General features: G+C 40.7%; 1 protein-coding gene and 1 long non-coding RNA gene across 5 annotated transcripts in view; one reads left to right on the top strand and one right to left on the bottom strand.

The window, feature by feature from the left end:
- WWP1 (WW domain containing E3 ubiquitin protein ligase 1) overlaps positions 10-14039 on the bottom strand; it is a 150875-nt gene continuing 136845 nt past the window's right edge. For 3 of the 4 annotated variants that reach the window (XR_001919118.1, XM_018058181.1, XM_018058180.1), the window contains 3 exons: positions 13825-13921; positions 13323-13395; positions 10-5098 (listed from right to left, as the gene is read on the bottom strand). Coding sequence is in view for 3 of the 4 variants with exons in the window: in XM_018058181.1 (XP_017913670.1) it covers positions 4999-5098; positions 13323-13395; positions 13825-13921 (270 nt within the window). In the remaining variant the exon portion in view is untranslated. The remainder of the gene's footprint in view (positions 5099-13322; positions 13396-13824; positions 13922-14039) is intronic. The other variant, XM_018058182.1, reaches the window with a different exon arrangement.
- LOC108637509 lies at positions 9653-10329 on the top strand. The gene is made up of 2 exons (XR_001919119.1): positions 9653-10038; positions 10128-10329. It is a non-coding gene; the product is annotated as an uncharacterized LOC108637509 (long non-coding RNA).

Below are 14039 nucleotides of genomic sequence, written 5' to 3'. Positions count from 1 at the left end.
AACAGTTGCTAATCTTTTGCTGTGTTTTACTTATGTGTATTCATATATTTACAAGTATCTGTAAACTTTTGAAATAACAGACAACATATTTCATCCCTAAATATTTCAGTACTGTCTCAGAATAAAGACATCCTTCTAAACAAACACAAATTCATATTACAACTAGAAAGTTAATAACAATTCTTTAATATCCAGCCGTACTCAAATATCCTTAAATGTCCCAAAATGTCTTATACTTCTAGAAACCAAGATCCAAAGATCATATATTGCATTTAATTTTCCACCTTAAGTTTTTTAAAATCTAGAACAGTAACCCATCTGTTTCTCTCACAGCACTGACTTTTTAAAAAGGCCAGTCCAACTGTCTTTCAAACTGTCCCTCCTTCCAGAATGGCCTTACTGACCACCTTTAGAGAAGCACCGTCCCGTCTTATATGTGTACTAGATCTTCCTTGACATTTGTATTTATCCCGTTCTCTGATAGTTACTGCTTGTCTTCACTTTTGAGATGTTTCTTTTTCTTCAGTTTTTTTTTGTTTTCCCGTTAGTAGGCATTTCACATCTTCATGTTTTTTGGTCCAGTTCTGAATTTCTAATTTGGATTTTTTTCATGTCTGCAATTATTATTTAGATATAATTCAGACTAGTATATTGTGTTTAAGGATTTTACTTTTTTTTTTTTTTTTTTCCTGTTTAGCCCTCGTTTTCAGTTTTCTCTTTAGAGTGACTTTGGATGTCATTTTTTGGAGGTATGACATTTTTTGTATGTATTTAATGACCAGCAATGCCACTTTATCAAATGGGAGGTAAGGAGTTTGGATTAGTTCAGTAACACCCTCAGTAATTTACAAAATGAAATAGTTTTGTAAAATAAGATTTCTTTTAGTCATAAAGCCTTTTATGGAGGGGAGGATCTGTCTTTGATATTATGTAGAGCTATTTAAAATTTTTTCCTTTGCAGTAGATTCAAAAGAAGTTGCCCAAAAAGTACTACTCAGAGAGGTCCTGCGGACCCTCCCCTCAGCGTGCCTTGATGGTGACAGGTCACTGCAGTTCAGTATCCAAGCCAGGAGACTGCACAGTCCACAGACTGTGTTCAGGTGTTACCACTTTTAAGTCACCTCGCGTGTGTCATCCGTGCAGTTGTGTCACACGTAAATTTCTGTAACTGCCACAGTGAAGACAGAGAACTGTTCCATCACAAAAACTTAGTGCTGTCCCTCACAGTCATACACATTCCCTGCCACCATCCCTAATCCTGACAACTGCTAATAATTCTCTGTAGTTCTCCATAATCTTGTCATTTCAAAAACATATAAATGAATCATACAGAATGTGATCCTCTGAGATTGGCTTTCTTCATTCAGCATAACTCATTTGAGATCCATCTAAATTTAGTCAACAGTTCCTTTTTATTGTTGACTATTTTTCATTGTATGGGTGTGCCAGTTTATTTCAACTAGCCACCTTGGGGCATTTGGGTGGTTTCCCAACTTTGGCTGCTATGAACTTAAGGTATGACTTTTATCAGCATACCTTTCATCTCTGTGAGATAAACGTCCAGGAGTGTGGTTGCCGGGTCTTCTATAGAGCTGCTATGTTTCTTTCCCCCCCTTTACAAAGGAGGAGCTCCCCTGTCTCCAAGAAGTGGTACCTTCCTGAGATTCCGATTGTGCGCATTTTCAGCCTCTTTTGACTTCCCAGGAGTCTGACCTCCTAGGTCTCACACTGCTTCCTGGCATTTCTCCACTCTGGATGAGAACTGCTGCTTTCGGGAATGAGCCCTGGGGCCCCAGGATTCCCCTTCCTGGGCAGTGCCCACTTGACTCGGCTCTTGTGTTCCAGAGCGGACTGCTAGTTTGAGATGCCTATTTCCCCATGTACATGTCAGCAGAAGTTTGCCGTATTTTGTCTTCTAAGCATACCACAGACATGGGCTACGGGGGATCACAACTGCCCCTTCTTGTGCACCTGTTACTTTAAGGATGACAGCAGACATCTGACTTGGAAGGTGGCTGTCATCCTACTCTTGCTGCCAGAAATTTTCCTGAGTGGACTAGTTACAGATTTTGTAAAAATGATTTTTCTCAGACTCACTTTTTAAAATAAACATAATTACATCAAGGAAAAAAACAAAACACCCTGAGAATTAATGGAATTTTGAAGATTAAACATGTATTTACAGGAGTATCAGTAAATATTTTAAAATGCCGTTAACATCTGATTGTCCTTGGTCAAAGACTGGGGAGAGAAAATTCGGAATTTAGGAGATGCCACTGCTGTTCCAACTGTAGTGTATGTGCTGCGGAAGTGAGCACAGAAGGGGCCACTTTTGGACTATTACTCTGTTATTGGTTTGGGTTCCCCCTGCCTTTAAAAATTTTTTTTGTTACCTACTTCAGCCAGATAATATTTCTGGTTGATTCTGTAATGCCCATTGGAGGTTCAACCAAATATTCAGACTCGAAAAACCCGTGGTGACAGGCTTCATCCAGCACCAGTTCACTCAGATGGACAAAACCCAAGCTGGCCCAGGTGGTCGGTGTCAGGCTTCCTGACATTCGGATGACCTTGCAGCAGCGTCCGGAGCAGCGCATCCATGCAGCTCTGCAACGACCATCGCCCCGGGTCACAGCTCGGGAATCCCAAAGGGACAGGCCCTTAAGAGTTTTCCCATCCCGGGAAGTCTGCAGCTGTGGTTTCCTGTCAAGTATATGGAGTCTTCCCAGTCCGGACATAACATAACAGTCAGGGGTCCTTTTTATGAACAGAAAAGGTATTGCCTGACAGCACTGCTGGCGCACCGACCTACCTAGTTTTGAAAACTGGAAAAGCTAGGCGTCTGACCTGAGGCCCAAGGGCGGAAGTGCTGGTTAGCCCTTTTGCCCTGCAAGCACTGAACACACAAACCGCACTGGTGGCCTCTCTCCCTGGCAGGCAGGCAGCTGCTCTGATGGGTGGACTCATGCACTGATGCGCGGTGCTGGGGGTGAAGGGCGCTGGGACCGCCTCTGCACTCACTGCGGGGTTGTGGTTGGGCACCAGGGGCCTTGCACTCGACTTCTCTCTGCTCGGCCCAGCCCAGGACGGGCACTGCCAAGGGAGGGGAGGACACAGGTCTCAGGTTCCTCTCACGGCCAGAGTGCACGTACCAAGACAAGCCAGGATATCCTGCCTACAGGCCTGGATTTCTAGGAATAACACGACAGACAGAAGAGCCTGACGAGCTCTCCAGGATGCTGGTTTCCTCTCTGAAGCCCCCTGTGGACCTGGAGTGAGGAGGCAGGCACAGGCACCCTGAGAGCTTCGTGAGACCTGCCACGGCCATTCCCGCACGCTGGGCGACAGCCACCGCTGTCTCAGCAAAGCTCCTCAGCAGCACTGCCCTCGGCTAAGCCAAGCGGCCCTTTCGAAGACTGGGCACCCTCTCATGCACTCGTTCTCTTGTTTTCATTCTTTAGGCGTAAGAATAACTAGAAAGTCAGGAATGAGGATCTGGGAAAAGTATTCAACCAAGTGGATCACTGACTTTTATTTCATCTTTACTATGAATTCTGAATAAAAATGTAAAACAATCTAAATATGTAGGAAAAGTTTTGGCAAAGCAAAAAGTATTGTCTAGAGAAGTTGAATTGTATACTAGTATTATCTGTATGTACTTAGTGAAATGTTACTGGTAACATTCTAAGATGTCAGTTCCCATGGTTAAAAAAATTTTAAGTTTATGAAATTTATAGTATATACTGAAATAATGATACAAGTGGAAATTTAAATTTTTATATTAATAAGGAAGCCCCACTTGCTAAAGCAGCATTAATATCATTCGCATCAGATTGTTACACATTTTTGTAGATCAGTAAATGTCTTTGATAATGAAAAACAAAGTATTTACCTAGGACAAAAATAATAATTTATATAAAAAGGGGGGAAGACCAAAATATTTTTTATATGCTTATTCAGATACATAGAACTTTCATGAATTTAAGATATGAATGAATGAAGATATTCAAACTGTAATAGGAAATCATTAGACTTATTTGAATATTTAGATGCGTATGTAAGTCTTCAATCCATCTGATTTTATAAAACCAAAATTTCGAACACAAAAGCAGAAAAGTTCACATTACCTATTTATATGTTCCTAAGTATCAAATTATATCAATTTATTCTGTATTTAAAGAACATCATAGATATTAAAACTAAAGTATATTAGTGCCTGATTCTTTTTAATTCCACAAATACCTAGCATCCCAAAGTAACATGTAAACAAACCTCTATGCTGCTCAGTGAATTCTCCCCAATTTCCAGAATAAACTAAATGGTAGTAGATCTAGTATATGATTTACTCATAAGTTACGGTTTCATTAATGACCTTGACTGACTGTATTAGGGATGTAGCAAAGAGGGAAAATTTTCAACTACTATATTTATTTAAAATAAACTGACAGGTTCAAGCACCCATCTTAAGAAAAGCCAGCAGCACTTTTTTTTAACATATTCAAAGTAAGATTTTGGCCTAAGCCCTTAATACCTTCCTGAACAGCCATGCAGCTAAACACCCTCAAGAGATGTTACATCAGGGAAAAAACCACGGAGCAATTTGAACTTCTTCCCCTGGATAACAGAAACAAGGTAAAGCAAATCCAGACTATTTTCGGATGAGTGGCTGTCACGTTTAATACACCCTAAGCTCTATAAAACTAGAGCCATGATCATATATGCTTATATAGATATATACTTATTTTTAATAAAGTCTCTCGCTTGCTTCAAAATTTAAGGATGATTTTTTTTTTCCTGGTCATTTCAAGGGAACAATAAATAAAGTAGAAAAGGATGAGCTGTTTTGCATATTTCTGTGGAAGAACGGAAAACATTTATACTTTTGAGAGATTCAGAAAATTCACTGTACAGAATGAACAGCTTATATACACTATCTGTGCAACTTTTCTTGGCTGGGGTATTTAAATGCAAGAGCTCCTCCAAGACAAGAAGCCACATTCATTCTTGTCCAAATCCCTCTGTTTCTTCTATTGCAAAAAGAAGTTTCTCCTTTAGTTGTTCGTAACTCTTATATGGTGGTAGATCCAAGCGATTAAAACTGAACAAAAACAAAAACAAAATGTGTTTTCAATAAAATAAGCTCTGAAAATATTTCTAATACAATATATTTTAAAAATACATTTGAAAAACAACAGGAAGAATGTAGAAATTTTGTTGGAAGTATTTAACAGACAATTTACTGCTTACTATATTAATACTTACTGAACATAATATTAAATATACAAATTTTCTTATAGCAATTGACTCAATTTTAAGACCTATTCATAAAAATATTTTAATGTTTCCCAGAGAAAGTAACCGCTGGAATATTCTTCCTCTTTATAGTATCATGTTACATTGTTTCCAGAGTCCCCCTAACTTCTGGGTTAAGAGAGTCCATTTCTTTCACTGATTCACCTGTGAATTCACTCACTCATCAGTTACTTACTGAGAATCTTTTCTGTATCAGGTATTTCTCCCAGGAGCTAGTGATACAGAGATGAAAAACTAAGGTCCATGTTCTCACTGAACTTACATTCTAGGGTGGAGACTGTCTATCACCAAATACATACTTTTGTCTTTTCAAATGTCTTCCCTGGTAGCTCAGTTGGTAAAGAATCCGCCTGTAATGCAGGAGACCCCAGTTCTATTCCTGGGTCGGGAAGATCCCCTGGAGAAGGGAAAGGCCACCCACTCCAGTATTCTGGCCTGGAGACTTCCAAGGAGTGTATCCATGGGGCCGCAAAGAGTTGGACACAAGTGAGCGACTTTCACTTTCACTTGTCATATGTAGAACTTTCTCTAAAACAATATGCTTGCAGTCCTGCCAGACTCAAAGAGAATTCCCTGCTGGGATTAACTGATGAAATACAAAGAACATGGAAAGTGCTTAAATCATCAGTGTATTGTTTTACAATTTACAAAGCTGTAGACTAACATTTCATTTTTTTCAGATACATCACTGAGTATCTGGGTCAGGATTCAGGAGTTTCGGATTTCAGTCCCCACTCTATTAGGGTCTAGTGAGATAGCTCTGAGAAGTCAGCCGCTCTGTTATTGTCTCATGTGGAAGGCTTCTAGAGATGGTCCAGTTCCCTTCTACTACTCCTACCAGTCATCTGCCCTCGTCAGGAAACTACATCAGGAGAGAGCCTTTTGAAACAAGGCAGCCAATTAAAACTGTGTTCTTCTCAGACCACGTCTCTCTCTGAAAAGCTGTTCACAGCACCAAGCAAGGGAACCGTTCTCTTCCCGCCGGCCCCTCCCGCCGCCTCTGCCTATGCCTGAGGTGCAGTCTGACAGTGGACTGAGGCCAGGGGAGACTTCCCAACAGGGGTCCACACTAAGACAACCGATCCCCTGCCTGTGTCGACCGTCCTGTTCACCAGGTCGCCCCACCGTTTCCCCCGATCATCTCTGTTGCTGTCATATCCACCCGCATCTGCTTCCTCCTCCTCTGTTATCTGCACCATCAGAACTTCCGCCTACTGATCTGTGTACAGGTTTTTTTTTTCACTTTTTCACAACCTATCTAGCCTTCTATCACTTTCAGGGGTCCTTTATTAAAAAGACAGGCAAGTCTGTAAAGCCCCTTTGCTGCTGCTAATTCCTGTAGAGGGGGAGTGGGAGGGGAGGCCTGGGCCGCTTGGTGCGGCCCCACCGCTTATTCCGTGTTCTCCAGGCAGACCACATGCTCCTCTGTTCTACAGCCGTGCTCTTATTTACGGCTCTCTGATGTTCCGGAATACCCTTTCTGCCTATGAAATTACTATTAAGAATCAGTCCAAAAGCTACAAAACTTCCTCCAAGAATTCTCCTTGAACATGTTACACAGACTTCATAATTTCCCTCTCCATAAGGTCTTTTTATTTCTATATAGGATTTTCTCTGTACTATCACTGACTGGTTTCTTCCATTAGATTCTAAAGTTCACAAGGGCAGAGTCCCCTTTATTCTCCTGACACAGATCCATTTTGCGTACAGGAGACATTTAGTACATGTTGAGTTGAGCCATGTAAGAAAATGGGTATCTTTAAAGCATTCAAATACATGGCTCTAAGACATGAGCTATTCTGTTCTGTGCTGCTTTACAAAAAGACAAAAACACTAAAAATACTCATCTTCTGCTGAGTACCTACTATGTGAATATCAGAATACTGTTTTAGTTTAGCTTTATTAAACTAAACTAGATGTGGAGTAGGTATTGTTCGCTGCTTCTATTTTCTTATATGTAAAAAGGGGAGGGGAGAGAAGTACCCCATTAGCTCGCTTCACACGTACGTCGCCTGCTGTCCCTGCATCCAGAGAGCAGCCACCTCTCTAAGCAAAGCCCTGGGGACCGCAGCAGAGGGACCCCACCTGAGGGCCATCAGGACCGCCTCCCCACAGACGGCAGGCGCAGCAGCGCGCCCCTCAGTCACTGCCGGACACGCAAGTCTCTCTGCATCATCTTTTCACCTAAATCCTCACCCCAGTCCTGATCTGCTCTATTTCTCCTGATCTGAACAGTATCTCCACCTGTGCCCTCCATCTCACAGCGTGCCGGTCCATTCTTTTGAACTTCTATTACATGATTTGCAGGCTTCTATAGTCTTAACGGGCTTTCCTGGTGGCTCAGGTGGTAAAGAATCTGCCTGCAAATGCGGGAGAGCTAGGTTTGATCCCTGAGACAAAGAGTCGGGAAGATCCCCTGGAGACAGTCTAAACAGCTCCTCTCTTGCCTTAACTGAAACTCAGCTAGCCTGAACACAGTCCATTTCCTTTGCAGCCAGCCCACACGCTTTCGTCATCTGAGGCAAATGACCTGGCTACGAAGCCTGCTTTCGCACTCTTGCTATCACCTCCTTCCTGACCACGTTCCTCCGCTCACTGATACCTCTGGCCCCTGCTTCACAGTCCTCTCGTTCACTCAGGTGACAGGCAACACTACAGCCTCCCAGGTCTTGGCCGTTCTTCAGGGATCTGTTCCCCTACTTTAGTATCATACCTTGAACTTGGTCACCAGCAGCAAAGGGAATTATTCACTAAAACACTGATTATCGGTTTTCCCCAAATTACTTCAATCAAAATGCCAGCCTATTAACCCAATACTTTCTCACCATCCTACCTTGTCCACAGACTCTTCCAATCTTCACTTCTTAAGCAACAGCCCATCATTATAAGTATTAGGTTGGTGCAAAGGTAACTGCGGTTTCAGCACTGTTGGAATTGCCATTTGATACCGGAATACATTCTCAATAAATGCGGTTATGTTATACACCACTTTAACGCACATTTCTCACTTTATGTTCTTTTGCTAATGATTCAGTTCAGTTCAGTTGATCAGTCGTGTCCGACTCCTTGTGACTCCATGAACTGCAGCATGCCAGGCCTCCCTGTCCGTCACCAACTCCCTGAGTCAACCCAAACCCATGTCCATCGAGTCAGTGATGCCATCCAGCCATCTCATCCTCTATCGTCCCCTTCTCCTGCCCTCAATCTTTCTCAGCATCAGGTCTTTTCCAATGAGTCAGCTCTTCGTGTCAGGTGGCCAAAGTATTGGAGTTTCAGCTTCAACATCAGTCCTTCCAATGAACACCCAGGACTGATTTCCTTTAGGATGGACTGGTTGGACCTCTGCAGTCCATGGGACTCTAAAGAATCTTCTCTAATACCACAGTTCAAAAGCATCAATTCTTTGGTGCTCAGCTTTCTTTATGGTCCAACTCACATCCATACATGACCACTGGAAAAACCATAGCCTTGACTAAATGGACCTTTGTTGGCAAAGTAATGTCTCTGCTTTTGAATACGCTATCTAGGTTGTTCATAACTTTCCTTCCAAGGAGTAAGCGTCTTTTAATTTCATGGCTGCAGTCACCATCTACAGTGATTTTGGAGCCCCCAAAAATAAAGTCTGACACTGTTTCCCCATCTATTTCCCATGAAGTGATGGGATAAGATGCCATGATCTTAGTTTTCTGAATGTTGAGCTTTAAGCCAGCTTTTTCACTCTCCTCTTTCACTTTCACCAAGAGGCTCTTCAGTTCTTCACTTTCTGCCATAAGGGTGGTGTCATCTGCATATCTGAGATTATTGATATTTCTCCCAGCAATCTTGATTACAGCTTGTGCTTCCTCCAGCCCAGCGTTTCTCATGATGTACTCTGCATATAAGTTAAATAAGCAGGGTGATAATATACAGCCTTGACCTACTCCTTTTCCTATTTGGAACCAGTCTGTTGTTCCATGTCCAGTTCTAACTGTTGCTTCCTGACCTGCATACAGGCTTCTCAAGAGGCAGGTCAGGTGGTCTGGTATGCCCATCTCTTTCAGAAGTTTCCACAGTTTACTGTGATCCACACAGTCAAAGGCTTTAGCATAGTCAATAAAGCAGAAATAAATGTTTTTCTGGAACTCTTGCTTTTTCAACAATCCAGCGGATGTTGGCAATTTGATCTCTGGTTCTTCTGCCTTTTCTAAAACCAGCTTGAACATCTGGAAGTTCACAGTTCACGTATTGCTGAAGACTGGCTTGGAGAATTTTAAGCATTACTTTACTAGCATGTGAGATTAGTGCAATTGTGCGGTAGTCTGAGCATTCTTTGGCATTGCCTTTCTTTGGGATTGGAATGAAAACTGACCGTTTCCAGTCCTGTGGCCACGCTGTTTATTTTATATTTACTTTAGACTATGGAAAGGATGTTAGATGAGAAGCAAATTTGTGTGATTGTCTTATTTGATTTCAAAATGAGGCGTAAAGCAGCAGAGACAACTCGCTACATCAACAGCCCATCTGGCCCAGGAACTGCTAATGCACGTCCAGTGCAGTGGTGTTTCAAGAAGCTTTGCAAAGGAGATGAGAGCCTTGAAGATGAGTACCGTAGTGGCTGGCCATTGGAAGTTACAGTGACCAACTGAGAAGATCATCGAAGCTGATCCTCTTACCACTGCAGATGTGACTGAAGAACTCAGCGTTGACCATTCCACGGTCATTCCGCATTTGAAGCGAAGTGGAAAGGTGAAAAGGCTCTGTAAGTGGGTGCCTTATGAGCTGACTGAAAATGAAAAAAAACTGTTGTTCTGAAATGCCATCTTCTCTTATTCTAGGCAACACACCATTTCTCGACTGGATTGTAACATGTGATGAAAAGTGGATTTATATGACAACCAGCAACGACCAGCTCAGTGGGTGGACTGAGAAGAAGCTCCAAAGCACTTCTCAAAGCCAAACTTACACCAAAAAAGAGTCATGGTCAAATTAAAAAAAAAAAAAAAAGGTCACGGTCACTGTTTGGTGGTCTGCTGCCCGTCTGATCCATTACAACTTTCTGAATCGCGGCGAAACCATTACATCTGAGAGGTATGTTCAGCAAACTGATGAGAAGCACTGAAAACTGCAACATCTGCACGCAGCACTGGTCAACTGGAAGAGCCCAATTCTCCACGACACCCGACCACACGCTGCACAACCAGCACTTCAAAAGCTGAACGAATTGGGCTACCAAGCTTTGCCTCATCTACCATATGCACCTAACCTCTCGCCAACTGACTGCCACTTCTTCAAGCATCTCAACAACATTCTGCAGGGAAAATGCTTCCACAACCAGCAGGAGGCAGAAAATGCTTTCCTCAAGAGTTCGTCTAATCCCGAAGTATGGATTTTTACGTTACAGGAACAAACACACTTGTTTCTCACTGGCAAAAGTGTATTGACTGTAATGGTTCCTATTTTGATTAATAAAGATGTGTTTGAGCCTAGTTACAATGATTTAAAATTCATGGTCTAAAACTGCAATTACTTTTGCACCAACCTAATAATTTATAGAGGTCATGGTCCATCCTTATAATCACTACCATGCAAATACTTTAAAATCTTATCTCTCCTTTTTGAATTTACTCAAACTCTGAATGAATTCAGCCTTCTACTTTTTCATTCCTTGTACCTTATCAGTTGAAAATTACTGCAGGGGATATCTGACGACTTCACGTGAACTACTAGAACCGAGTGGGCAATCCAACACTACCCAGCATTCTCAGCTATGTTTCTCTAGAAACACTTGTCTCGCCCCTGACAACTCTCCCTTTCTTTCTCCTTCCAAGTCTTTCCCTTCTTCACTGTTAGCCAGTGGCTTCACCTTATAAATACTTGGAGGAAAAAAATCAACAGGTGATCAACTCTTTTTTCCTTCACAAAATCTAAAATCTATCTGTAGTTTAACTCAACTTTTTTTCCTCTTCTGTTACAACAAAGGAAATGTTCTCATTTTCATCAAAAGCGAATTCCTTAACTCACACTCAGAATCCCAATTCTTTCCATCTCCTTTTGTTATGAATTCTCTGTCCCCTGCCTCAACAATCTCTCCTGCATTGGACTCACCAATTTAATCTAACCTGGTGTTCCTTACAGTTTTTGGTGAATAGGATCCTTTCTCACGTCTAAAAATATTGAGAAATCCAAAGAGCTTTTTGTTTATGTGAATTATAGCTATTGATATTTACCATAAATTTTACAAATAATTTACTGTGAGAGTGAAAGCAAGTTATTTTTATGAAAAAAGTGACCGTTTTCAAAAAAGTAGTGAAAAAAGTGATCCTGTTTCATATTTTTGCAAATCATTTTAATGTCTGGTTTAATAGAAGACATCTGGATTCTAATACCTATGTGTTTATACTATGAAACTGCATTGTTTTAGATTCTATGAAGACTGTTCCCATACAGATATGCAATTAGAAAACAGAGATGTACTCGAGGTAATCTTTCCCCAGATAATTGTGGATATTATTCTTTGATAATATACTAAGTTTGACAAGGTTATACATAATATGGGTTTTGAAATCATATCACAGAACCCTTTGTATTCTGTTATATGAAATCTATTGGTTTATTTTGCACTTTGGATGTTTTTCTCATGCATGAGTTTATAACATCATGTATCAGTTATTTGGAAATATAGGTTCATCCAGTTATAACGAATTTTCAAATATTAGTCTTGGGAAGCTGCGAAGCTGAATATACAAGTTTTCCAAAATTCTGATTTTTGTACGAAACCTCAATGTTATCATCACCAACAAATGCTGTTAGTTGTTTTCCTTAAAATGATGAGCTTTTACTTAATTTTCAAGAAAACAGTTTGAATGAAACAGTCTGTTATGTTTTCAAGTAAACAGAGCATTTCACAAAAAAAGCAAGCTCTTCAGCTTTCAACTCGACAACTGTTTAAGAGCTTCTTCGCAAGACAAAACCCAGTGTTTTATGCAGACTTGCCATTTATTTTGTCATACAGAATATTAAAAAAAACCACACGTAGTTCAAGTGTCAAGATTTAATAAAGTTAATAGTTTTTACTACTTCATAATCAACAACTTTCAATAAGCCTGGCCTTTTCTTTTTTTTTTTTAAACTTCAAATGTGTGGTGTTGAAAAATGCAGAGACAGCAGTTTGGTGTCACTGCCTTGGCTTGTGCTAAGGCAACAGCTGTTGACCCACCATTACTTTGGTACCACAGTGCAAATGTCAGAACAATAAAAAGGCAAAAAGGGACAGTGTGAAAACTGGCTTTGACCTCCTGAAAGCCACACATACCTTCGGGCCATCTCCATCTTCTGTCTGGATGACTAACAGCTCTGACCCTCCTCTCACTCACCCAGTTCCCGCCCTCCCCGTGCTGCCAGAGTCCTTTTTTTCAGATCTCTTCCTCTGTAAGACTCCTCAATGGCTCCTAATTGTATTTAGAATCTAATTGCTCATCACAGTCTATTAACCTCTACATAATGTAGCCCCTGCCCACATTTCCAAATTCTTTTATCTTCCTCCTCAGAATCATTAAGTTCCATTCATACCAAGTCATTTTTTATTTCCGTAAAAAATGACTATACAAAGCATACACTCCCCATTTCTTCCCACAGCATGCTATTCATCAAACTCAACTTAAACATCACTGTTTTCAAGAAACTTCCCTGACCACCCAATCTGGTGGGGCTTCCCCTCCAGCTGGTCTCCGGGTTTAAAGGGCTCCTAGCATTGTGAAGAGGTGATGGCCTGTTGGTCTCTTGTGCCCGTCCCCAATGGAGCACAAACTTCATACAAGGCAGGGAGCACTTCAATCTTATTTTACACCTAGTGGTACTTTAAATATTTTTTGAATCAATTGATACATTTCTCGAGTATTTATATTAACCAGTCACTCTAAAGTGTTTAGTTATAGAGTGCTATATTAATCAGTAAAAACTGAAATTCTGACTACTTTAATGAATCAACAATTACACTCAGTCATTGTACTATTTCAGATTTTTGAACTTACCATGTGTGGCTTCTTGGTAGCCAGGTGTCTTTGCCAACTTTTTCAATGCAAAATTTTTGAGGCCCATTACTTCCTAAATCAGGAAAATATGACAAAATTCATTTGGTCCTTTAAACTTTTTAAGTTTTGACTTAAAAACTAGTCAAAACTAGTTTTGACAACTAGTCAAACAGGAACACGTCACAGAATCAACATGAATGATACAGAATTAACTACAATGTAAGTGGCTTCTGCCCAGAGAAGCTTCTTAATGCTGCAGAGATCCAGCAACAGGAATCACAAAGTGGAAAGATCAGTGTCTACAGAATTGTACTCCCTTCACAAAGCCTCTGAGAGCAGACTTTCATACCTATCTTACAAATGTACTTGATATTAATTATTAATTTGTCTTTCTTTCAGTAGATGCCCTACATAAAGCACAGAAGAACAATCCTTAGGCTTAAGTCTGCTGTGTGTCTAAAAGCATTATCACAAAATTATTTACAGAGAAAACTGCATTTACCCATGAGTTCAGCGAATCCTCCTAGAGGTAAACGGCAGGTTCCAGTGACAAACTGCAGTAGTCGCATTCTCACTTCATTGTCTGTCTCCTTCACAAACTGTGTAACAAAATCAAGTTTACTTTATGACCTGGTGAAAATTATTTGTACTAAAATTCTATTTCTAATTTTAAATTAACTTATAACTCTTATACTGATTTCAAAGCCCAAGTTCCTA

The sequence above is a fragment of the Capra hircus genome, chromosome 14, assembly GCF_001704415.2.
Source record: "Capra hircus breed San Clemente chromosome 14, ASM170441v1, whole genome shotgun sequence".
Classification (NCBI taxonomy): domain Eukaryota; kingdom Metazoa; phylum Chordata; class Mammalia; order Artiodactyla; family Bovidae; genus Capra; species Capra hircus.
The sequence above is the reverse complement of the archived record's forward strand: the minus strand, read 5'-3'. Positions and strand labels throughout refer to the sequence as shown.